Source organism: Ambystoma mexicanum, chromosome 4q (assembly GCF_040938575.1).
Source record: "Ambystoma mexicanum isolate Mex_15411 chromosome 4q, UKY_AmexF1_1, whole genome shotgun sequence".
NCBI lineage: Eukaryota > Metazoa > Chordata > Amphibia > Caudata > Ambystomatidae > Ambystoma > Ambystoma mexicanum.
Window position 1 is genome coordinate 899548353 of NC_090928.1, and position 27177 is coordinate 899575529.

General features: G+C 45.8%; 1 protein-coding gene across 4 annotated transcripts in view; it reads left to right on the forward strand.

Moving 5' to 3' along the window:
* Positions 1-27177, forward strand: part of THADA (THADA armadillo repeat containing) — a 2999906-nt gene that overhangs the window by 120995 nt on the left and 2851734 nt on the right. For all 4 annotated transcript variants that reach the window (XM_069608464.1, XM_069608463.1, XM_069608465.1 and 1 more), the window contains exon 4: positions 3257-3387. In XM_069608464.1, the coding sequence (XP_069464565.1) occupies positions 3257-3387 (131 nt within the window). The remainder of the gene's footprint in view (positions 1-3256; positions 3388-27177) is intronic.

Consider the following 27177-nt stretch of genomic DNA (forward strand, 5'->3'; position numbering starts at 1 on the left):
CTCGACTTCCACTTCAACTTCTACTGCTTCTGGTTCGCTGGGGACCCACGCCCTTCTCTTGAGGAGGTGTCTCTGGTCCGGCCGCTCATATTGGGAGTTCCTTCGGCTCCTCAGTGCCTCAGCTTGTCTCTTGCTTCTTTCCTTAGTCTCCTGCACGTCTGCAGCTCAGCGACCACTGAAATCAGGCACGACCACTGAAATAACTGTTTCTCCGGCGCGTCTTCCGCTGCGCATCCTCTGCACTTCAGACTTTGGGAGAACAGGACTCTCTCAGAACTTACATGAAATCTGCTGTTTCCATGTTCCAGGGTCCCTCTTGCTCCCCCTTTTCTGTGTGGTTTGCCAGCGTTGTGACTTCTGTCTGCTTTGACTGGTAGACCCTTCACTCCTGCTCACGTTCCAGCTCCTTCTACTCCTTCCTTCCTGAGGTGGCCTTTTATGACTCTCAGGTTTAGTATTGGGCTTCAGGTTTGGGCTATTAGCCTTGATAGCCTGACTACTGCAATGGCTATTAGGCCTAATTGCCTGACTGCTACTTCTGCATGCCTCTTCAGCCCTTATCCTCGTCTCAGTACCGCTAGGATTCTGGGCTTGTACTTGCTTTCACCAAAGTTAGTTTTTTCCACTTCTGCATTACTTGCAAGCGTCGGTTTCTATTCCCTTAACGCTTTCAATAGAGGGACCAAGAGAATTAGTTATCACAGAGGTATATGGTTTAGTGAAGACATTTCCATACTCCTATACCTTCCACCCTTGGGATTGAGGAAGGTGTTTAATTTTTGGTACCAAAAAAGATCTTTCTTTCAGTATAGTTTTATTTGATTTCATAACCTTGGAGTTCACAACCCTAAATCTAATATGAGCTTTAGAGACCTTAAAATGACAATAAGCCATGACCTCTTTTGGCACATTGTGAAGAATCTTCCTGTCTGAGGAAAAGAACTGTGTCTCATCCCATGGAATCTCCTCACCACCCTGGGCCCAGTCTCCTCCCAGGTGATCCTCCCGCAGTATACCACCCCAGGATGGGGATCAGGAAGCGTCTGCCTTCCCCGAGGAGACTTTAGGCAGAGTTCAGTGAGGGATCCGTAGCATTCTTCAAAGTGGAGAGATCCAAGATCTGGGTCCTCTCTTAACTCTCGAAAGTAGTTTGTAGTTCCTGGGGGAATCTTCTGCGATGCAATACCTCTAGGTTGTATGCAATAACTTGTGGGAAACAAGATGTTACTCCATTTATGGAAATCCAAATTGTTCAATTGATATGGTAATGTGCAATCCTGTATTTTATCATATGGTCTCTTAAACAAAAAGTGTGTAGATGCTGTGACAAGTTTCCAAGCCTGGCTCTTTCTGCAGGCTTGGCGGGGACTCAGAGCCGGCCCCACTACCCTCTGTGAAATGTGGTCCAGGGTAATATGCAGAGGATCCATTGGTCTCCCCGCCCCATGGCACAGGGAAAGGCCTACAGGAACATGCCACATTTTGAGACCCGAAACTTTAACTTGCACCCTTACGTACATACAAACTTAGTCCACCTGCGAGTCCAGCCCACCATACTAATGCCCAATCCCTACTAGGGAATCATAATCATCCGTAGCTGCCACATGTTACTGGGAACGCTGTTCAGCTGGACCAAGGGAAACAGTATAAAAGTGAGAAGGTAGAAAAGAAAATGGTAGGCAAGTGGAGGAGCAGCAACACAGGCATGAAGGAACCGAAAGAGGCGAGACGTGGAGAAGGAGTGGAAGATGCAAATGGAGAAGAGGAAGTAGTCGAGATCAGAGAGGAGCTATGAGAGTACAAGAGGTTCTAGAAAGAACAGAGGTAGGAGGAGGTAGAGTGCAGGAGGGGGAGGAATGCGAACAGCAGAGGAAGTGGACATGGGGTAGCCAAAAAGAGGAGGAGTAATCTAAGAAGAGTAGGCATGGACTTCTAAAAGTATGGGCTGTGTCAGGAGTGTGGCTTTTCTGAGGCGTAAGGATAGTATGAGGTTGGAGTAGGAAGAGCAGCAGCGGTTGATGGAGGGAGAATAGCAGGTTGTAGACGGGAGAGAATAAGTGGTTGGAGCAGAGAGAACCTAATCGGTTAAGGGGAGAAGAGTATAAGCGGTTGGAGCAAGGAGTACATCTGCTGTTGGACAAACAATATAATGTGAGGTTGACAGAGAGAGCCTGTCAAGGCTGGAACTTGGGTCATCCCTTGGAGATGCAGGGCGAATGGTATAGAAAAAAGTAGCAACGAGCATGTGGTGGTGCATCAAGGAGGTTAGCCAATAGATATGTCAAGGCTCACTGCTGGAGATTTGTGGAATGCTGGGCAGTTGGGCAAGAAGGATAGTCGGGGACAGGGGTTGGGGGCAGGTCCAGCTCCCTGGGAGAGGAATAGTTTAACACTCCAAGCATCTAAGTTCCAGCAAACAAACATTGCCTCTGGAGGATGCTAAAGGCCTCACATCAGTACTTGAAAATTCAATAGGAGTGCTTTAGAGAGCTGGACACAGGTTGGCCAGAAATCTGCAGACTTCCAGTGATAGGCCAATCACAATGTTTTTGCTGAGAAAGATGTCTGATTCAAAAGCTGTAAGTGGCTGGAGATCCCCTGGGAGACTCTGTTATTATACTATAAAATTGTTCTTGAAAATACTTTCTAGTGTGCATCTGGGAAGGCCATTGCATAAGCAAAGACTTTCAGTTGCCATTCTGACACTCACTAATTTTAGTTGTCCCAAAAGTGTAAATATCACCTAGTAAAGGTTTCAACGTATTTCCTGAGTTGCAACATTGGTGGAGTTTGTTTGGCTCCTTGACAATGTGTATATATATATAGATCTTGATTATTCCCAAATAGTTTTGTTTGCCAGTTGACTAGCTTTTTAAAATATCATATTCCTATTTAGTGTCAATATTTTATCAGGATAAGACTGTGCAGTTTTCAAAATTGGAAAATGCACATGTCAAGGGAAATCCCAGATAATTGACATCTACTTCATTGTTCAAAATGTAGTGTGTACAGTGGCATTTTCACCAACTGGACTGGCAGCTGGATTAAACCAGGAAAACAGAGCAGGACGATCACTGCTAATTTCAATTCCTTGCAAACAGACCCAGCCCTTTTACTCACTACTCACCCACCTTCTGTTTGATTTTTTTTTTTTCCACTGCCTCCTGTTGGGGTAAAGTGTCTTGCAAATGTTAACCGACTATTCTTGAAAACAAACTGCACCACTAACCTTTTAAAATATTTTCTTTGCTGATAGATTGTGCTTTTACTGGAGGAGCTGAACAAATCTCCCATGTGCCCTGACATGATTCACAGCTGTCTGGAGGTGTTAGTAGTGATGTATTTTTCAGTTGACTCGAAGAACCCCCTGAAGAAGGTGCTATCAAGGTATGGTAAATGTTCTAATGAGATAGTTGTTATAATATAAAAGTTTCAATGATGTCCAGATACGTTTCAACCTTTTGAGAACTGCACTGTAAATTCTGTGTTGGGAAAATCCTTATAGTCTGTGGTTTGATATTAGAAGAATGCCATTTTTTGGTGGGATGTCACCCTTCGCTCCAAGTTTCTGACATGCATAACGCTTATAGCCGGTCTGATAGCACAGCGAGTAGAACGCCCGCTTTGACATCCGTGCAGAGCCTGCTGACGCAGGTTCGAATCCCGGCAGGGCCAAACTCAGCCTTTCATCCTTCCGAGGTCGATAAATGAGCACCACACACTGTGGGTAATAATAAGCAGCGCTCAGATACCTGAGGGTTCGTAGCGCTATATAAATGCCAAATTATAATTATCCTCTCCAATCCCAAAGATCTTAGGGTTTCACTGCACACTTGTTTCTTCAAGTACATCCAAGTTCTCAAAGCTCACAAAAAAACTCAACGAGAATGAGTCGAATAAAAAATATTGTACATTTTGTGTTTACTAAATTCTACCCAATTAGTTATGCTTTTCATATATGCACGTTTTTATAGGAAATTCTGTGCCATATTGAATACATTTGGGGCTTTATTTTTTATAAACGTGTTATACAGCAGTACAAACAGCTTTTCAACACAATAAAACCCCAAATCCCAGCCACACCTCCAATCCAACCCACGATACATCTAAAACATACTAAAATGTCCCTGTCTTGTACTGTTTTTTTGTGTGCCGTGAGGCCTGTGGGCGATTTGGCGCGCTATTAAGAATTTAAATAAATAAATAAAATACTCCAAAATACTCACAACCTTTCTTCAAAAAATAGTACAAAAAAATAATACAGGCTCATTGTTCCCTCCCATAATCAAAGCCCATACAGCCTCCTCATAATTAACAGAATTAACCCAGCTGCAATAACGGCCTTTGACCTCAAGACACTCAAGGATTCACAACTGATTAACAGGTGATTGACTGTCTCCAATTGATTATCACCACACAGTCGACAAAAGCGAAGTGACCTAGGAATGTTGTTCCAGGCGCCTGTCATTTCTAGTGTCTTTACTGAGTTTGTTTTACATTTGAGGTAATCCCAAACCAATGGGTTACCCACAAACTGTCCGATGTAATTAGTGACATACTCCTGAGTAAGAATATACTCAATAAACAACACACTATTGGCTTTAGTGGCAAGATCCACTATAGCCTGGTCACGATAGCCTCTAAGGACAATTCTCGCATAGCAGCTTTAAAATGCGGGAGGGACCAACTCAGTAGGACAGCCGGGGCCAAAGCCAACCATCTGGCAGCAACATTATCAATATAAAATGGAACACAATCCTGCATAAACGCTGCCTTAACCCGAGCGGCATCAAAGATGAAAAAATTCAAAGTGCCAGCCTGAGCATTGGCACGTTTCTATTAAGTATTCAAACAAGTCACCTGGAACTTCGCAGGAGTCAATACCTAATTCAAGTAAAACTGCCTCAACCGATGTGTGTATCGGGAGGCGAAATAATCTTTTAAACAATACTCCAATTTGGCCACTCCCGAGAAGTTACCAAGAAATCAACATTCGGCCCCATACATAATAACTGGAAATATCTTGTCCAGATATAATTGTGCCAAAATTCCAACAGAATATCCCCCTCTTGCACGGGCTAATTTCCCAAGGCTCCCAATTACCTGTGAACATTTTAACTTAACATAGTCCAAGTTGTGAGTGCCCCTCAGTCTATGGTCAAAATATATTCCCAGGTATTTATAGTCATTGACTACCTCAAGGTGATTTTCATCGAGGTTCCATGGCACAATTCTCTTTTTCCAGCCAAGAGGATGGAATACCATTACCTTAGTTTTATTGATGTTATTAACAAGGGAATGTATATCCGAAAACTTTTTTAACAGGTCAAGAGATGCCTGCAAGCCAGACGGAGTTGTGTCTAGCAGGACGATGTCGTCTGCATAGCCCATCCACTGTAGTTTAAAGTTCCCCAGTTTCGGGGCAATCTATGTTGGATTATCCAACACCTCTCCCATGTCTGCAAGATATAAATTGAAGAGGAGAGGCACCAGGGTTTACCCCTGCTTCAACCCACGATCCGTAGAAATTCAGGAAGATGTCCTGCCCGATTGGTCCAACCTAACTTTCACCCTTGTGTTTGTATGGAGGGAAATAATCATAGTAAGTAATCCTGCCGGGATGTTCCAATCAGACAGCGTCCCCCAAAGCTTGTTCCTATCAATGGAATCAAAAGCAGCACTATAATCAATAAACGCTGCATAAACAGGGTGTTGTCTGATAAGCCATGCCTGTTGAAGAACAGTCAACAAAGCAAGGCAGGTAGGCGTGGTGCTCAGCAAAGATTTTCGATGAAACATCCAGCATGGCTAAAAGGCGATAATTGCCAGGATTGAGGCGATCGCCCCTTTTCCAGGTAGGGACGATAATACGGTCTCTCCAGGAAGAAGTAATACGTTGTAATTCTCCAATCCAATGGAAGAGCCAGTCCAAGGTAGTAACCCAGCATTCAGTGTCCATTTTAATCACAGTGCTGCAAATGCCATCAGGGCCGGGTGCCCTCGAAGATTTACTACCAGCGATTAGTCTCAAGATATCATTAGAATTATTCAAATAATTCAATTTTACCGTTAGTGGAGCCAATTCGACAGATGTAAGTTCACCAGCCTCCTAGGGTGTTGGAGATAAATTCAACCCAGTCTGCTTCCAATACACCCGAAATGTTGCAGGTTACAGGGGAGTAACCATCTAATACCCTCCAGAATTCTTGCGCATCATGAGCGGAAGCCAACTCCACTGAACTCCGCCATTGAGAGCACTCAGAAATATACCAATGCTGTTTCAACCATTTACGGTATAGATGTACTACTTTTAGTCAGAGAGTGCATTCCCACCAAGGCATGCATTGCTCTGCGCATCTCCCTCCTCTTAGATACTATCAATCCATAGAAAGGATAACGATGGGAGGACGAGGAGTGGATTATCCTTTTAGTGTGCGTGCCTCTACTAATGAATATAGAATGCACAACAGTCACAATAGTCTCCCCAAAATCTCTGATAACATTGTTTGGGCCAGTAACTGAAGTTCCCACAAACCTTGATGCGCAGCGTTCCGCGAAGGATGCCAAGGCCGGAAGTAAAAAGGCAGAGGCCTCCTTCAGCCTATGATCGTTACAAGCGGTGCGATTTAAGGTGGAGTTAACCCTGAGGTCCCCCACACTTTCCAGGGGAGGTATCCTCACAATATGCTCCAGAGTCATCACAAGAGGCATGTGATTGCTTTCAAGGCGTTGAAAAATGCCCATGCCACTAACCAAATGGGAAGCATTAAACATGAAGACATAATCCTGAATGCTACGAGACTTGGGCCCAAAGCAAGTACATTGTGGTGGAGAATCGGAGGGAAAAGCACCGCTAACCATGGAGAATATGGATGAATAGAAGAAACTAGCCAATAAGAGGCCCCTCTTATAGAAACCATCAAGTGGACCGTGATATCCAGATGAAGATGAATACATATCCTCTCGATCAGCATTGTTAAGTGCGCTCGGGATTCTTGAGTTAAAGTCCCTGCATACAATGCACGGAATGCCAGATATCAAATTACCAACCAAGGCTTCCATCTCGAGTATCACCAGGTCATTTGGCTGCTTATAAGGAGGATCATAGACATTGATAACTACAACCTCACTACCTCCCTTGGTGTCCATTTCAGTTGGAATAGATATCCTTCACATAACAATATTAGGGGAGCTAGTAGGTAGGTCCACCAAACTCGGGCGATTCATCACTCCCAGTAAGAGACCACTGCTAGGGCACCGTCAGGGGCCCTACAGGGCAGGCTTATGAATAAAATACCAACCGTCCACCACTACAGGGCCCACCAAACAAGTCTCCTGAAGTGCCACCATTACATATGAATCAAGCTCTGTTATAACACTGCCTTCCCCTAATAAATGGGATGACCCACAAGTATTCCATCTAAGGAACCGTGCACGACATGGGTTTTCCAAAGCTAAAGGCCCAAGGTCTCCCTTTAATATACCATCCTGGTCAACCATGCATCTCTGCCCCCAACACAACACCCTCTGCTCCTGCTTGTAAAGGCAAGCTAGGTGCACAAGTGAGACTGCAACTAGGGTCGAGAGCAACAGCAGGTTGGCCCAGGACCAAAGGTTGGTATGTCCTACCATACTCTCGTAGCCCAACCGTTTTGAAAAAGTCACTCTGTTCTAATATATATGCCATGGTATCGTTGGCAAAAAAAAGCACAACAGATGTAACGTTACAGGTCTTTTCGCAAATATTACTAATACGAATAAACCCAAGTTGGATGACACAATGGAATAAATCGTGCAACCGTGTCCGATTCAAACACTTTCCGTTATCACAAAGAAGGCTTTGAATTAAAAGAGCCTTTGTTGCAGACTTGCTAGGCAAAAAGACTATGTTCCAGCAACCGAGCCCTTCCAGTCAAATCTAGTGGACAAGGTGCAATGGCCTGCCCCGATGAAATAACCCTAGTGACCGAGCGCGGGTCACTAGCAAATCCACATTCCGTCTGGGCTGAGGTTCTAACAGTAGTCTTTTCAGCGACATTTGAAAGTGACACCATTGATTTGTCACTACAATTAACTGTTACAACCAAAGGCCTCGGAGGAGGAGACGTGGCCTGTGGAACCAAAGGGGCACCATTAGGCAGAGTAACAACAAGAGGCACTATAATTCAAGCAGGGAGATCATCTTCAAAAGGTAAAATACCCTTGTTCTCGTCCCCAGGTGTCGCACAGTTAGAAAAAGTTACAGCATTTCTGGAGGCAGCAGAGTTGGAATCACAGGCAGCACTAGATTGAAAAATGGGAAATGATGCAATGGGCACCCTATCGGCTCCTCCACCACAGGGTTCCCAATAGGCTTCCCTACGTCCAAGCCCCTTCTGTTTTTCTTAGTAATAAGAGGCTCGTACATCAAGGCTTGGCCAACCACCTTACGTGGCTGCCTCCTGGAACCATTCCCACGTGATAAAACAAGCAGTGATGGTTTGGTTGCAGGCGGCCCCACCATCGACCAATACATTTTGCGAATGTATACCCATGGATGAGGGAAGGTCCAATGATGCAAGAAAAGGGGTCACAAGAGACAGAACCTCTGTCAATAAAGACTCCTGTTGACAAAATGCTCCTGATAACCCCTCTGCCATAGCTATAGTTTTAGACAACTATTAGCTCTGCAAATCCAATTTGCTTACAATAGCGTTGCATTTAATAGTCAAGTCAATCAGCAGTGTCTCCAAGCTGTTAAACATCGCTGCTGAAGAACTGCTCCCGTTGGCTAAATCAACTGAGCTAGATGAGCGAACACAAACAGGTGAAGAAAACCCAATGTTCCGACGCAATAAAACAGGATGGAGGTCATCTGATTCAGGAAGATTCAGCTCCCTTGATGGAAAAGGAAAATTGGTCGTATTGACCGTAGTATTCAATGGCAAATCAATTCTTTGCTGCTTAGGAGGAGCGGCGTCCCACATCGATGCAAAAGTAGAAGGCACAGGGATAGAGTGCACCAAAAACAAATGTTCCCTTCCTTCCTGGGAATAAAATGTTTTTTGTTTTCCAAAGAGCAACCAGCCAAAGTAAGGCAAACCGCGTTAGGCAAGGGATTAGAAATAGTGCCATGAGCTAAAATCACAGCGCTAGGAATGTTAATTAAATCCTTAGAACAAGTAGGCAAAGATTTGTTGTTAAGAGCCAAGGCAACTTGTTCAATTGTCGTAGAGGCACTTGAGGGGAGAAGACCGTTCCAATATGAGATCGTTAGTTAAGATATGAGCTGGATCACAGGAAACAATATCATCAGTTACAGGCTTCCATGCCGAAATAAAAGTCTGTAATTTTAGGGGGAACCGGAGCCCCCTCAATCACTTTCATAGTTTGCTGCGGGACTAACCACGTATCCAAACTGTCCGCCCCACTAAATTCAAACACCTCCTACAAGGACTAAAAGGACAACATTTTAGCCATCATATCACCAAGCATGGATAAAGCTATTCGCTAAGGCAAACACGCTAAATAAACACCAATAGCATAGCGCTTTAGCGTAAAACAGTTTAAAAAAAAAAGAATTCATAATAAAAAATGCAATCAATATAGTCAATTCAAGAAGTGAGGGTCATCGGTAGTGTGCAGTGTCCTCCTCCCAGACCAAAGCAAGAAATGCAAGCGTCGAGGAGTTCAGAGCAAAGGGGGGGTTGACAAAAAAAGAAATGTCTTCTCCAGTACTCAGCCACCCACAAGCTAAGAAGGATGATTACTAGTAGTCCCTCATACTCGCCGGCTTCCAAACTGTGCCACACTTCCAACCTCACTTGCACACTTGTGCGCGCATTTGCGCTCACAGCTAGGTTTTAAAAAAAGTAGTAGGCTGAGCCAGCCGAGCTCCCCAGACAATGGAGTGCAGAATACAGGAGCCGCTCCAAGAAACGTGAGCGTAGCAAACGGCAGAAGATCAATAAAAGTCCTGTGCCACATTTCCAACCTCACTTGCACACTTGTGCCTTTTTCAGTTCAAAGCTCTGTGCGGCTGAGTCATGCAGCAGTCAGTGGTGCATATTGCAGTGTCCTTCAAACTGTCAACAAGACCTCACTAAAGACTCAATTGTGCGTGTGCCATTTTAATTTTATTATCCAGTTTCATTTGGCTAGTGTTTGGCATAAAACAGTTGCAAGCAACTGCTTGGTTTAAAATTGGGATATTTTCTTTAAAGGAATGTAGGACTGTAGGAAATGCACAGTATCACAAGTATGACACTGACACAATCGGTACAATTTGTAAAACCTTTATTGGAATTGTTGGGGTTGGAGAAACTCTTTCTCTACCCTATAGCTAAGATGGGAGTAATCTGTACCATCAAATAATAAATAAGGCAGTCCTAGTGGAGTTCGTCAAATCAAAATGGCCTATGCTAACAAAAACCTAATGCCTGCCCTATCTCTTGTAAAAAAAATGTGTAAAAAAGGAGAAATTTATGCAAAAGGAACAATCGGTGTTCATATCATAATGTGGCTGAACCAGCTCTCCTCCCCACATTAGGCCTCACGGAGTAAGGTGATCCTTGTAGTCAGGATGACACACTCTGGCTCGGTTTCCACCAAAATACACAGTTCAGAACCGTAGATGGAGGCCCGCATGGCCTTCCACGTTAAGTCTTTCTTTGACTTATAAAATAATGTGTCAACCAAAATGTTCACAAAGATCCCCTTCTGCCGGGCTCAGACCTGTCACGATTAAGTTCAACATAGAGTTGCAAGGCGGCTTCCTTCCTCAAGCTTATTTCACTTTGGGTGTCCCTCTGTCAGGCTTGGACCATTCATGCTAACGTTGAACACAAACTTCGGGTCTACCTCTGTCGGGCTCGGACCACTTTCGGACATCGAAGACTTTCAAATGAGCGTGGCTTATTTTTCAGTCCACTGCAGGACCACTTCAACCAAAAGTTCACAATTTCACTTTCACTCTTCCCTTCTCTGTTAATTAATCTTCTTTATTTCACTTAAATGTTCATTTGCTTTCTCGTTTTAAACTAAGTACCTTTCACAGAGACTTTCGAATGGGCTACTTCCTTTCACCGGACCACTCCATTACTTCGTATTGCAGATTTCACAGATGTCCTTTTCATCAAAGTTCACTAACGAGTCTGCCTTTCTACACGTCTCATCCACACGCGTGCAGCCTTCCCTTGCGATATACTATTTCTATTTCAAACCTTAACACACTCTGGTGTCTCAGGTGGCTTGCCAACCCACCCGTTGTGTGCGTCTTTTTCTGGGTTTTGCGATTTCAATTCAGGAGTCAAGGTTAATACCACTGGCTTAGTATCACCTCCCCAACTCTGCCGTTCACCCGGGAAGTCTCTGGTGTCCTTTAAGCACAATGCAGTCTTCACTTGTGGGATCTGGCTTTCTCCACGTCTCTTTTGCGGCATGTCTGAGGCAACAACCTCCAGTAGGGAACCCTTGAGGGCTTTCCACCCGCAGCTCTCGACCCTTGGTCCATCGATCAGCTCCAGTAGGTTTACCTTTGGCCTGGAAGATATGCTCTTACTCGTGTTCCACCTTGCTCAGAGTGTATCTTTAGGTGTTGCCTTTATTCGTGTCAGGAGAACTAACTGGTGTTTGGTGTATGCAGTTAGTGTAAAGTGCCTGACTTTGCCTGACCAGTTTAACGGGACATGTCCAGTAATATGAGAGAGGGTTAGTCTGGTTACTCTGTCACCCTCTTCCTCGGCCCAGTGTTTGTGTAAAAAGGGGCGGGGGTTGGGATCTCGGAGCATCCTAAAACATAGAATGGGTTGGATAAACAAAATAAGGGGGAATACTGCATCTCAACAATGGCTAACTCACCCCCACTCCCCGAAGACCCCTCACCCAGGTGATCCTCCCCCACTGGTCCACTGCAGGAACTGGATCCAGAAGCGATGGCCATGTCCTGACCACCTGGATGACAAGTACCAGAGGACTAGCGGGTGAAGACACCCTTTTCTCACAGGACTTGAAGAAGTGCTTGGTGTGCATCTGTTCTATTTGGGAGAGCTAGGCCTTAAGTCATCATCCGCACCACCAGGACGTCTAGGTTTCATGCTAAAAAATAAATTGACAGCCTTTTCAGATTTGAACGGTGCAGAAGAAGGGCCCTGCTTCTTAATACGAATGAGCGTTTCAACCATCTCTTCTGACAGGGATGCCCTCCAGTGAGTTTTCTTGCAGGAAAAGCAGCGTTCTACAACTCGATTGGACATGGGGAAAACCCTTAAGATATTTATGATCTTCACAAGCTGGGATTATGAGGTGCCAACGGGGCTTGTCAGTTTTACCCAGATCTCTTTTGGCGCCAGTTTACAAAGGCTGTCGTGAGCAAATACTTCCAACTCTTACCACTGAGACAGAATTGTTCCAGGACGTACTACTGAATAACTACTGAAGAACTACAGTCCACAATTAAATCAGGAAAGTGTTCTCTGCCACTGAGATGATTTATAAGATCAATATAAATGATCTAAAGAGGCAGTGCCGTATCAGACACCTAAAAGCCAACATAAAAATCATTAGGATGCCCAAGAGGTCATCGCTTTTGGATCCAGTTTCTGAGGGTGGACCAGTGCGGGAGGATCACCTCAGTGAGGGGGTCTTCAGGGAGTGGGAGTGGGACACCAGATGGTGAGACGCGGTATCCCCTTCTTTGTAACATCTTTAACCTATCCTACCAGTTAAGATATTTAAGAGCTCTACCCCGTGGTACCATCCTTGGCTCCAAGAACAAAGCCGCTTCAGTGAAATCAACACAGCCAGTGAGTTGAGGAGCCCGATACAAGACCGGTCTGTGTTGAAGCCAAGGTTGCAAGCAGCAACATTGTATGGCGAGCGCTGGAACGAACATTGTTAAAACGCGTGCGATAAGATATGCAAGTGAAGTTGAACTGCTGATGAGTGATTGAACTTTAAAGCAAGCTACAATACTTTTGACAGAGTGGTCCGGCACTGCGTAGGTGCTCAATCAAAGGTCTCTGTAAGGTATCCTGCTGTGAAGTGACGAAAGTAGATTCATTTGGTCTGAGTTCAGTGGATGGAGACCAATTGAAAGAGAACAAATAAATGTGAAACAAAGTGGTCCTGCGATGGGTCAAGCAAAATCCCATGCAGTCGAAAGTCTTCGATTTTGATGAAGTAGAGAAAGTTTGGAGAAGTACATGAATTTGGTCCGAGCCCGGCAGACAGCGACCAATTGAAGGTTTCGTGTTAAAGTGGGTCTGAGCCCGGTGGAGAGGCATCCAGGTGAACAGTAAATCACCCGGGAAGTTGTATAGTTGATACTACTCTTGATAGAACTTGGCGGTGACCTCCAGAACTTGGCGGTGGCCTCGGTTTCTCCCAAATACATTCAAAGAGCTAATTTGGAATTTTGTTTTCCTTCCAGGTTTGTTACTCGGGGTGTTTTCGGGAACATACATTACCTAGTTAAATAGATTCATGTGTATCCATATAATGCTACCTATCCAAGACATCTTTAATTTGCCACTTTTATTTTGGCCATCAATAAATTCTTTCAGGATATTTTAGTCATACTGATAATCATATGATGGGGAGATACAAGGTGTTATATTTTCGTTGCCCATGTAAACTAATACTTTTGTATAAGATAGCTTTGAACGTTGAGGAATCCATTGAAAACAAACGATCAACTTGGTTGGTGTCCTCATTTTTATACCTTGATACTTCCCGAATTGATGTTCATTATCCCATAATTCTTGAATGGGTGTCCTTCAGATAAATACATCCGTGAAGAGGGCATTTTCCTTTTGGACTTGATAAATGAACATCCCCCTAATTTGTCCTGCCTTTTTATTTCTCTTAAATTGTGAGCACAACCATTACCAGGGAAAGAGGCCAACCTGCTTTGTAGCTCAATAACATTCAATATCCTTAGTCTGTTGTCTTTGATTCTTACCTAGTCCGTTGCTTAACGAAGTTTGCCAATATGCATTACACTGTATTCAGACCAAAACCAAATTTATCAAGAACTACCAAGTAGTTTCAGTCATACAACCAAAAGCCTTTTTGTCCTTTAGTGGAAAACAACTATTGGGATTCTGGATTGTTACATTTTTTGTTTTTATTCATTACTCTGCCAATATTCTGGGAGGCTTGTCTTCCAATGTTGTTGGAGTTAACTTTTCATCAGTTAAACCTTGTTTGATGGGCATAATAACAGTTGGGAAGTTTATCCTTTCTTCCTGAAGCTACAATTTTAGAATAGTTTTTGGAGTTATTGCTGAATAAGGCCATTGAACTATGTTAGGAGCCTCATCTGCTCCTTACTAGTATGAGAGTTATGTTATTATTGTTGATGCCTCCTTATTTTTCTTAACTTCGTTTTTTATTGGCATTTAAACTAACAGCATCTACAAGTCACTCCTATCCCCTCGTAGCTGGATTTCCTCCTTCCTCCCACCTCCCCATCTTCTCTGCGTCACTGTGTTTGGGCAATAGCCATCAATCGCATAATAGAAAGTCTTGGGGGCAATAATACTTGATTCCATAAAAGCTAGTCTAACTTGGCTTGGATTGGCTGCCCCATTTTAGCCGGATTTAATGGTAACCATCTGCATGCTCCCTCCCCATTGGTTAGGCTCGATTGTCCTCCATTTTAGTCAGCAGAGGACCCCATTCCTTCAGGAAGGATCCCATGTAGTTGTTAGCAATAGCAGTTAGCTTCTGCATTATCATAATATTACACAATTTATTTCTTTTTTATTTGTTTATGCATTTGTTACAGCGCACAAAACCCTCCGGTATCTGGGCGCTAATTACATTAGGGTACATTAATTAAGTACATTAGTTACATTAGGGTGCAAGTTACATGTTACACTACGTGAAGAGAGGTGGAAGGAAAGTTACATTTTACATTAGAAAAGGGAGCTAAAAGAAAGGGGGGACAAAGCAGTGGGGGATGCAATAGTCTTAGGAGGAGTTAGGCAGTTGAACAGCCATGTCTTCTAGTTTCTGCTGAAGGTCCAGTAGGCCTGTTCTTTTCAGAGTGTGTTTGAAAAATTGTTCCAAAGTTTGGCTGCCATGACCTGGAAGCTCCCAGCCCCCTATTGAGAGGCAGTTGAAGTTGGGGGTCTTCAGGAGGTGAGAGTTGGACGATCTCAGTGGGTGGGCAGGAGCATATTTCTTTACGCATCATGACAGGTAGATCGGGGCAGGGTTGGAAGGACGGTGGTGGACCAAGGATAATGTCATGAATTTAATCCTTTCCCGGATGGGCATCCAGTGTGCAGCTCTTCTAGCTTCCTAGGTATGGTCCGATTTGGAGAGGCCAATGGCAGCTCGGAGTGCATTATTCTGGATAGTTTATTCAGGTTGCGTTCTGAGGTACCGGTAAATAAGGCGTTACAATAATCGAGCTTGACTCCAATAGCTCTTGCTGTTGTAAGGCGGTTAGGGGTGCAGAGGAAGGGCCTGCTGGCATGAAGCAGTTTGGCTGTTTAAGCCGCCGTTGAGGCGATTGAGTTCACATGGTGTGAGAAGTTGAGGTTGGCATCCAGGTAGACCCCAGGAGTTTTGGCAGCAGTCGAGGTGGTCATGCGGTTACCATCGATGATGAATTCTTTGTAAGCTGGATCAAGGTTACAAAGTGTGGGTATTGAACCGACGCTGAGGATTTCCATTTTGTCGTGAGACAACGTTGGTCAGAGGCCATCCAATTTTGAATGACCTCGTAGACGGCGTTTATGGTTGCTGAGTCCTGGGCGTAGGATCAGCAAAGTTTTTGAGACGGAGCTGCGTATCATCAGAGTAGTTTGCGTATGAGATGCCTAGAAGGTCAAGGTGGTCAAAGAGGGGTTTTGTGTACATTTTGTAGAGAATGGGGGAGAGGCAGGAGCCTTGGGACTCCACAAGTGACAGGAGTGGGATCAGCGGAGAAGTCGTTCATGAAGATACAAGAGAATCTGTTGGCTAGGAAGGACCTCACCCAATCTGAGGCTGATGGCGAGAGGTTTGCTTTTGAAGTAAGTTGAGAGCAGAGGATTTGGTGGTCTACCAAATCGAATTCTGCAGAGAGGCCTAGCATCATCAGGAGGGCCGGTTTGCCAGTGCCTTTGATAGCATCGATATGTATTTTCAAATTTATTAGGGCAGTTTCAGTTCCGTGTCTGGGGCAGAATCCCGATTGGCAAGTGCTCAGAATATGGTTTTCTACTGTTGGACCTGGATGTTGGCAAAACGATCCAGGATCTCCAGGAGGTAGGGAACTGTGGTAATGGGGCAGTAGTTTGACAGGATGGACGGGTCTAGGGAGGGTTTCCTAAGGAGCAGTAGGACCCATGCTTCCTTCAGTGAAGTTGGCACTGAGTTTGTGGAGAAGGATGCATTGATGATGGCTGTGAAGAGGGGTATGAGTGTCTGGGCACAGTCTTTAAAGATTGGCGCTGGGCAGGTGTTGCCTTTACAGCATGATGGTTTGAGGCTCTTGACAGTCATGGAGACGTCCGTGTCTGAGACAAGGTGGAAGCTGAACAGGGTGCCAGAGTGGGACAGTGATGGGTTTGGTGCTGTGGGCGGTGGTGGTTTGGTGAGCATGGTAAGATGCTTGGTGATGATTTTTTCTTTGATGGAATTGACCTTTGCAGTTTGGGCATCTTTTTTTTTTTTTGCACCAGGTGCTGTCTACTGTCAAGTCTGGCTGGGTGGGGGACTCTAGTTCCTGGAGAATGGTGAACAGTTCCTGAAAGTTAGAGGAGGCATTACTAAGTTGTAGCTGTTGGCTTTGGCAGCGATGGATTTTTTTGTTTAATAGTTTTTGGCAAGGGAGGAGAAAAGTGCTTTGGAAGAGGGGGAGGATTCTTTTATCAAAGCTACGTCTGCAGTGCGTTTATTGGCGCAGATTTCAAGGAGTTCAGGAGTGAACCAGGTATTTTTTTAGTTATGGTTAGGCTTTTCTGAGTTTGAGAGGGACGAGTGTGTTGACTGCTTGTGCGACAGATAGCATGTAGAGGTCAACCAGTGCTGCTTGTGAAGCGAGGAATCGACTTCAGTGAGATTACCCAGGATGTCATCTGCAAACAGGGACAGTTTGAACTCCCCCTCTGCACACTGGATACCCCTTATTCCCTGGTTGTCTCTAATTGCAATAGCCAGTGGCTCCATTGTGAGAGCATACAGAAGTGGTGACAGAGGGCACCCCTGTCTCGTGCTGTGTGTCAAGTGGAAGGCATCAGAGAGCACGTTATTGACCCAGACTTGTGCTGTGGGCTGCATATACAAGGCGTCTGTCCATTTCAGAAAACCCTGTCCAAGGCCCAACCTTCCCAGGACCGACTTCATAAAAGGCCATTCCACCCTGTCAAATGCCTTTTCCGGGTCTATGGAGATCAGTCGCACATCACTTCCCTCGGTCTGGGCCCGATACATTACGTTAATAGTCTTCCGAATGTTATCAGAACCCTGTCTCCCTTGTATGAAGCCAACTTGATCACCATGGATCAGGGATTGTAACAGACTTTCCAATCTGGAGGTTACGATTTTGGCTAGGATCTTCTGGTCGTTTAACAGCGAAATTGGGCGGTAAGAGGCACGTCTTGCTGGGTCTCTGCCCTCTTTGTGTATTGTGACAATTGTGGCCTCTAGCATTGAGCTCGGTAGACGGTTCCCCAACAGGACCACATTGAATACTCTAGCCAATTATGGTGCTAGCGTGGATCTGAATTTTTTATAGAATAGCACACCCTCCCTGGTGCAGTGCCTGATTTCCTCCCATTCAACATCTGTATAATCTCCTGCTCCCAACAGTTCAGACTCACCCCGGGGGAATATCTGGCAGGGACAAAGGTTATAGGAATGCGGCTCTCTGCCCTTCCTTGCCTACAAATTCTGATGAATAGAGCTAATTCCTTCTCTTTACCCACCAGATCATGCACTTCCATGTCCCCTTCTCCCCTAATAGTTCCAATAGTCTTTCTTTTCCTTTCCTTACATAACTTCCAAGCCAGTATTTTGTCTTCTCTTACCCCGCGTTCGTGGTATTTCTGTTTAAGAGACAGTAGCTGCTTTTCTGTGTCCTGAACCAGGGTAGTCTTAAGCTTACAAAAAAGGTAGCAGGCGCCCCTCTCTCGAAAGAACACGGCATGATAACCTGTTCAGTGGTTATTAACCACATTGAGAGTTCGCAGCCATCTGCTTTTTGCTCACTGTACCTTTCACAGATGGGAAATATCCATTTGCATATCAGTCTTTGTCGAGCCCACATGGGCAGTCCAGCACCGAAATGCTATGGCAATTCTCTTCTGAACAAGAGTACCAACAGCAACCCCATACACGTGTTTCAGACTTGTTGGGCTTCATCAGTGAGGTGAAGCTGTGCCTCTCTGAGCACAGTGAGCAGGGAGCCCACGTCTGGTAGCCCCCAGGTAACTTAGGGTGACCAATCCCAAGTTCCTTCCAAAAATACAAAAAGGTAGCAGGCGCCCCTCTCTCGAAAGAACACGGCATGATAACCTGTTCAGTGGTTATTAACTAAGTTACCTGGGGGCAACCAGACGTGGACTCCCTGCTCACTGTGCTCAGAGAGGCACAGATTCACCTCGCTGATGAGGCTCAACAAGGCTGAAACACGTGTATGGAGTTGCTGTTGGTACTCTTGTTCAGAGGGGAATTGTCATAGCATTTCGGTGCTGGACTGCCCGTGTGGGCGGGACAAAGACTGATCTGCAAATGAATATTTGCCATCTGTGAAAGGTATAGTGAGCAAAAAGCAGATGGCTGCGAACTCTCATAGTGGTTAAAAACCACTGAACAGGTTATCATGCCGTGTTCTTTAGAGAGAAGGGCGCCTGCTACCTTTTTTGTAGTCTTAAGCTTAGCTTTATAAAGTCGCAGTTTAGCAGCCTTACACGGCATGCAATATGCTTCCCTCGGACAACTGGGCTGTTGCTCCTGAATCTTCTCCCTTAACTCGTTCCCTCCTTGCTTTCTTTTTCTGGGATCCTAGTCTAATGAACACCCAGTCTGCACTCACACCTCCCCATTGTCCTTAAAGGAAAAGTAGTCAGTGATTTCCATCAATAAAGACTGGGTAACATCCCTATCCTTCAGTAAATAATCATTGCAGTGCCACCCTCCAGGGGGGCCTCTGTCTGTGATCTCTCCCCACTACATTCTTAACCATATTGTGCTCTGACCATGGCACTGGAATGACACATGAATCTCTGACTTTGGCTTTTACCTCGGTATCCATCAGTACTGGATCGATCCGGTAGTAGGAGATGTGGACCGGCGAAGAAAAGGTAAAGGGTCCATCGACCCCCCCGCCCCACCCTCCTCCACTAGGGTGTCCGTAAGGCCCATTTCCTGGTTGATTCTCCTGGAGGTTGCCTTGCCTGGGTTGTCTCCCGTCCCCTCACCCATTCTCTTACCATCTCTAAACGGGTCCAGGACCATGTTAAAATCCCCGCCCACCACCAGTCGGCCCTCCACAAAAAGACTCAGTTCATTTTTTACCCCCTCCCAAAAATCTGCCTGGCCCGCGTTGGGTGCGTAGAGTGAACACACTATGATCCTTTCACCATTCAGGCAACCCTTTATAAAAAGGAACCGCCCCCGGGATCCTTCTGTACCTCATCCACCACCAGTCCCAGCCGGGCTGAAAGAATGTTTGCCACCTCACCTTTTTTCTCCAGGCCTGAGGCCACAAACCTTAGGTCATCCCCCCCGGCGGTCCAGATGCCATGCGCGGCTCTCTGCCCCTCTGCCAATGTGTCTCTTGTACCATCAGGAGGTCCAATTTGGCTCTCCGGAATTCCCTCATGATCAAAGATCTCTTGGTAGGCGAGTTTAGCCCTCTAACATTGAGGGAGCCAATCACTAAGTCACATCTCAAAGTCTTGTCTCCGTACCCGTGCCTCACACTCATACCATTCCTCCCTGAGAAACCCAACCACACAGCTGAACAACTTGCACCCCATGAAGTGCTAACCCCAAACAACTAAACAATTAACCAACATTGTCAAACCCCCGTGGCTTAGCCTCAGTTTACCTGTCCCCTCACCCCTTAGCCTACCCCTCCTGCCCCCCTGGCATCCCATCCTGACCATTCCTCCACTTCCGTCCAGGATAGGATCACCAAAAAGGACCCAAAACAGGACTCCCTTCCAAAGCTTCTCGCCTATCGGAGCCCCTCCCCCCACTCATTTCTCGTATCAAATACCATCCTTACCCCCTTCCTCTCCTCCAAGCGGCATTTAATCATGGGCCGGAGGCACCAGTTGGACTACTAGGCGGGTTGTTAAGCTTTTTATATTTGCGGACGCCTGGTGTCTATTTCTAGCAACTACCGGCTGCGACAACGATCCAGCGGTCTCTCCCGAACTTGCTGCCCGGATCCATGAGTCACCAATGAGTTCTTCTGAAACCCTGCTGATATTGCTCTCCATTGCCAGCCGATAGGTTTGACCATCATGTTCAAAGTTGGGGGAGAATGGAAAACCCCAGGAGTAACAAACCCTCTTCTCTGTCAGCCATCTGGTAGGAGGTCTGCACATTCTTCTTCTTGTATGGGTAAGAGCCGATAGGTCCTGGAAGATGGCCATGGGAAAGGGCAGTAAAGCTTTTTATCTTCCTCCATAAAAAGAAGGGTGATTGATTGAACCCGTTTGACGTTGCCGGGTGCCGTTCGCTGAACTTAAGAATGGTCTCTGGTCCAAAAGGACAAAAAGAAAAAGCACTGCAAGAGGTCCCAGTCACCTGGTGATTCTTCAAAACCCTCCTCCTCCTCCTCCTCCTCCTCCTCCTTCTCCTCCTTCTGAGAAATAGTCATCGCTTCAGAGACTCCTCTGAGGAAAGGTCACTACCGGTGACTTTTGCAACCAATCCTCCACTCCACAGGAATGGGGGGCGTTTTGGCTGAAGATGATTGATATCTACACCAAAGCCCTAGTGCCCAAGATGCTGACAGCTTTAGCACCCTAATAGTGCATTTATGTCCCACATGGAGGACATTTATGATGAGGAGGGTGACCCTTCTGCCCCAGAGAGGTCAGGGTCTTCCCTGAGGAATTTGATGGAGAGGTCTGTAACTTGCAAGGCCTCGCACTTAACCTGCAGGAAGCAAGTGGGTTGGACGTTTTGCCAGAGTTGGACATGCTCCCTGCTACAACGCCCGTGCCGGATGGCGAAGGTGGTTGATACCCTACAATGATCTGCTCGTTCTGGGCCCAGGTGCAGTAGGATCTAACAGACAAGGGACAAAGGTTCTTAAAAGCAGACCCTCATTCCCTTTAAGCCGGCGGTGGAGGCTCTGATTTTGGAACCGTAGACCAAACTGGCCTCAGTCCAGACCATGGACAGTGATCTGGCAAGGAAACATATGCAAGCACGATCTGGCCCTTTATTCTTGTGAACACAAACACATGCTTCCTATGAATGCCTTGTGGGCAAGGCGGCCGCGGCTAACATTACATCTTCCTCTTTTTCATCCTTACCTCTGGCCAGGGAGAGTAAGAGATTTGATGCCTGAGAGCCATCAACACCCCAGGTACTCTGGACAAGATTTCTTTTGGCCTTTGGTCAGCCATTTTTGGGGCGTCAGAACATATCCCTGAAGGGGAATGCATGAAGGTTTCCAGGCCATTGTGAAATATGGCAAGGAAGCCTCCTCCAGTCAGGTTTGGACTCATGTCGACTGCGTGGCCAGGACGATGGCCACGACTATGGCCACAGTGACAATATTGAGGATGTACTCTTGGCTGAGGACCTCCGGTTTTTACACCAGATGTTCAGGCAAAGCTCTTCCATCTGCCATTCAATGGTAACCATTTATTTGGGGCCAAGGCTGATGAGTCCCTTGAAAAGTTCCAGCCCTCTAAAGCGACTGCCAATTCTCTAGACCTGGCGGTCCAATAGCAACTTGCAACTCCTACTTGCAGGGGAAGGGGTTCTCAACCCATCCCCTCTTAAGCCCATAGGCACAGAGGTCCGGAAGGCATTCATAGCACCATTCCAACAGGGGTTGTGCAGGGGTCAGGTAAGAGTTGTTCTGATAGGTTGCATGTCTACCTCTTCCGTACACTCCGCTGCTCCCGACACAAAGCCTCAGTGAAGTAGACTTCCGCCACTCATTCCCTGTGGGGGCAGGATATCCTTTTTTGGCGAGGAATGGAATCTTACCACGTCTGATGTCGGGGCATTACAAGTCGTTCATCAGGGATATAGCCTCCCTTTTGCTCAGCACCTTCCGGACCATCCCCTGTCTGTCCAGCAGTTGCCTCTGGACCCACTGCTGCTGGACCCACTCCTTTTGGAGGGAGCCCATCACCTTCTGACAGAGGTCGCCATAGAGCAGGTGCCCCACTAGGAATGAGGAAAGGGCTGATACTCCTTTTCTGATGCTGAAGAAGGATGGGGGCTTGTGCCCCATTCTAGACCTACGCCTCTCTGACCTGTACCGCAGTAGGGTCAAGTTCAAGGTGGTCACTCTTGTGCAGATCACTCAAAAGCTCAACCTGCAGTACTGACTTATCTAGTTGGATCTACAGGATACCTACTTCCATGTGCGCATCCACTGAAGGCACAGGAGGTTCCTGAGTTTCACAATAGTACATTGCCACTATCACTTCAAGGTCCTGCTGATCAGTCTTTCTTCAGCACCCAGGGTTTTTACCAAGCTGCTGGCACAGAAGGCATCCATGTCTTTCCCTAACTATTTTGACCTACCATAGGATCACCCTTTAGCCTGGCTATTGCAGACCTACCCAAGTTCTTCCACCTAGATTAACAACAACATTTATGCTCTATCGGGTTGTTAAAATCGGTTAAAAAAACGATGATGTACTGCTAGGATACCATCCTGTATTAGAAGACTTTCCATGTATGTGTTTTCCTGTTCTTATTTACTATGAGAAGTATATCCTTGTACCAATTTGATTTACTTGGTTTATGTTTGTAGTTTAGTGGACTATTTCCTTTTTGAACTCACTGTCCACGACTGTTCTGTATGAGAATTGCACATCTGCACAGAGGGAAATAGCAAAGCTATCCCATGAATATTCAAAATAATAAATATGGCAGCAATATATTAAAAGCTGTAATAAATATACTAATATAAGAATAGAGTGCATGTTTTGTTTTGATGTACACTTATTCATGACTAGGTAAAAAGTAGTGTTTGCCGTGGATTGTTGCTACACAGTTGATTTGATTTGCATTGAAATAAGTTGCAACCTTTTGACTATCACAGCCAGGACAACCACCCCTAGAGTATATACCTAATTACAGCCCATAGTCCTGTGTCTGTTTTGAGCAGCCCCTCTAGTTACCCGTTCCCTATCTGGGCGACTGGCTCGTCTGAGTTTGCTACCCAGACCAGCCATTAGCACATTTTTACCAGACATGCAGCCTGCTGCACAGCTTGGGCTTCTCCCTGAACTTCAAGAAGTCCCAGGTTTTGCCTTTGCAAGTCCCTCTTGTTCATCTGCGTGCTCTTGGACACTCTGGGCAGGGCCTACCCCCTTCTGGATTGAGTAGTGGACATCTGCAAGATGCTACTTGTCTTCCAATCACAGGAAAGAGTTCCTGCCTCTGCTTTTCGGCGCTTGCTGGATCTTATGGCCTCCTGCATTCTTGTAGCGTGAGATGCATGGCTATGCAGTGACAGTGGCTTCTCAATTGTCAGTAGTATCAGTTTCAGGGACACCGCCCCTACCCCTCCCCCTGATGGTGGTACTTCAAATGCTCTGTGGTACGCATCTTCATCCCCAAAAACACAGAAAAGGGTGCTTCTTAAAAAAAAGTGTAAACACTGAGGTCTGCCTCCTTGAAAACCTTACAAAAGGGTTGTATTTTTTGCAGGTTGTCATTAACGTGGTCTTTGAAGGACCACCACAGCTGGGCTTCATAGTCCACAGGTCATTCCCCAAGTCTGATTCTTTGAGTTGATGTCATATCTTTTATTGCTTGGCTGGGGCAGACACATGTGAATTGGAGAGTGCTAATGGCCCTTTTCCCAGACAAGTCACAGCTCACTGTCAGGCAAATACGTTGACAGAAACAAATCGGTCATATCCCCACCTGGCACTACATATTAACATAAAACAATTGCTTACAGATGACATGAAAAAAGCATCCCTAATTATTGACAGCATGTTGTTAAACATGTAAACATCCAAGGTCCAATTCATGTATATTCCTTTGGAGTGAATGGTGTGTAGCTGATAACATTTTGGAGGCTACAATCAGGTGTGTCCTGATGGGATGTTAGGAATATTCAATACATATTTTGCACTCTTCACCAAAGGAAATCATTCTCTGTATTCTCCACAGTAAATGTCTGTATCACATAAGCCTGAAACAGTGTAATGCATGCACACTTGCACATTCTATTCAGAAGATGCCTGTGTGAAACAATTCTGTGATGTCAAGACGGTAGGGCAACACACAGTGATGTCTAGTTGTCTTTTGCAGGTAAGACAATGTCTAGCACTAGGGTGTTGTAATTGTTTATGGACTCCTTGTTTTTCGGGAATAAGGGGTGTTTCAAATTAATGTTAAAAACAACAAAAGGGGGTGTTTTATAAAATTGGGGACGAGCATGGGTACAACTTTAAACTGAGTGCCACCACCGGGGACACACCTCAGATCTTCTTCAGGTGTCAGCGAAAGTGTCCACCAAGCTGGATGGTGGTCCAATGGACAAAACATTCTGAATGGGGCATTGTTTCGGCATCCTTTACCCCAACTGACTCTAGCCATGTACACGCCCCTGAAAGGCTGGATTTTCACCAAGAGCTGTTGGGGAGCGACCTGTGGTCACTGTGGGAAAGGTTGGGAGCACATTAATCTGCTGGAGTTGAGGGTGATCAGGCTAGCCCTGGACGCTTTCCTCCATTCGCTACTGGGGAAGACTGTACTGGTCATGATAAATAACACAATTGGCCATGCACTAAATCAACAAACATTGTGGTGTGGGATCCTTGCCTGTGTGTAGAGAAGCACTGAGACTGTGGTTCTGGGCTCTGGACAACAGCCTGTCTGATAGCAGCTCATTTGGCGGGCAGGGAGAATGTGATTGCGGAGGTATGCAGTGATAAAATCGCAGCAAAAATGTCGCCTGTACAATAAATCGTGGCAAAAGTGCTGTGGTTCGACGCGTTAAAGGTGTACCCCATTACACCATTTAAGAGGAGCACGGGTTACAGGGGGTGTCCTCCGCTCCCCTTAAATGGTATAATGGGTCCGGGGGTGTCCCCCGCATCCTTGACATGGACTGCAGCGGCAAAGCCATGGCCTTTTTACCCCCATATTTTGTGTTCACAGCCATTTATGCCCCGATTTTAACACATGGAACCATTGCGGATGCATTCAGAAGACAGATTTTGGCATCACACGAGTGGGAGTTCTGGCAGGTAGTTACAGAAGAGAAGTTTTCCTGTTAGGGTTCTCCTACGGTGGACCTCTTTGTTGCATGTGTTAACAGGAAGGGCAGGTGGTTCTGTTCCTGGGAATTACCACAACCTGGGGGATGCTTTGGCGGGCAAGTGTGATTTCGACCTGCTCTATATGTTTCCTCCGATCCCCGCCATATAGCTAGTTCTCAGGAGGTCTACACTGACTTTGATTGCTCCAGACTGGGCCCGGAGAATGCGGTACCCAACGTTGCTAGACATGTCCATCTGCCCTCTTGGGCGCCTTCCACTGAGAGCGGACCTCCTCTTCCAATCGGAGGGACGACTCCTGCATCTGAACCTCAACAGCCTGACCCTTCTTTCTTAGATTCTGAAAGGTTGAGGTATAAGGAGTGGATTTGTAAGAGAACGTCCTTCAAATGCTCCTCTGTGCTAGGAGACTCGCCTCCAAATCCATGTAACGCCTGTACTTGGTGTAGGTTTTTCGGGTTGGTGCCAGGAGAGGGATCTGGATCCTTTTACTTGTTCCACATCCTCTGTTCTGGATTTTCTGCTTTCGTTGACCTTGACGTGACCGCAGATTGGCACTGTGAAGGGTTATCTTACTCTCATTTCGGTTTTCAAGACCAGGGCTCTTTTTTCACGATCCCCACAGATATGGAATTCCTGCAGGGATTATGTAATCGGTTGCCAACATGCTAGTTTGTTGTTCCGGCGTGAGAGTTAAATTTAGTATAAACGCTTATTATGGCTGTTCCGTTTCAGCTCCTCCATTTTTGTTTATTAAGATTGCTCACCCATAAGGTGATTTTCCTGGTTGCTATCACTCCTGCTAGACGGGTGAGTGTGCTCCATGTGTTTTAAGTTAAAACTCCCTACTTGGTTTTCTCCAAGGAGAAGGTGATGTTGAGAGTGAAGCCGTTCTTCCTCCCAAAGGTAGTCTCTGATTTCCATCTCTCACAAAAGATCCTGTTTTCTGTCTTTTTTACTCTGCCTCACCCTTCCAAGGCAGAGGAACAATTCCATTGGCTGGATGCGGTGCAGGCCCTCGGCTATTGCGTTTATCGGATGATGACCAGCTTTTAATTTGTTATGCTGGTGTCTGTCTTGGCAGGTCTGTGACCAAACACACCCTGCCACGTTGGATCAGCTGCTGCATTTCGGAATGCTGTGACCTAAGGATGTGCCTGAGGGTCTTGGACCTCATTCCAAAGATGACTGGCTTCCACCTCTGCTCTGCAAATTTGAGTCCCTTTTCTGGGCATTTGCTAGGCGCCTACATGTATTTCTTTGTACGTGTTTGCTAAACATTGCTGATGGGATTCTCAGTCTGTTCATGATGCTAGTTTTGGCAGGGCTGTCCTTCAGAAGTTTCTGGTTTGTTTTGGAAGAATAAAGTCATTTTAAAAATAAGTCCTGTGTCCATGGTTTCCTCAGCTGTAGAAAGTGTTATTCTTTTCATTGTGTGATTCTTTCTCTCCTTCCTCCTCCAGATGTACGTACTGCCTATGGGAGTCTATCAAATATGAGGAATTTGTGGGAGGAAGGAATCCTTTAGTAGAACACATTTCTTATCAGTCTGTATTGTTCTTTCTGATGGATGTTCTTCCCACTGATTCCTCATCACCCTCCCTACCTAACCCTCTTGCTGGTTAGCTAGTTCACCTTGGTTCTGCGGTCTATCAACATTTTAGTGCTAAGGAAAGAAGGGTAGCTCTAGGGTCATGGGGCGCAGTGCCTCCATATATACTGGCCCCAAAGTCATATCTGGCAAGGGGCATGTAGGGGC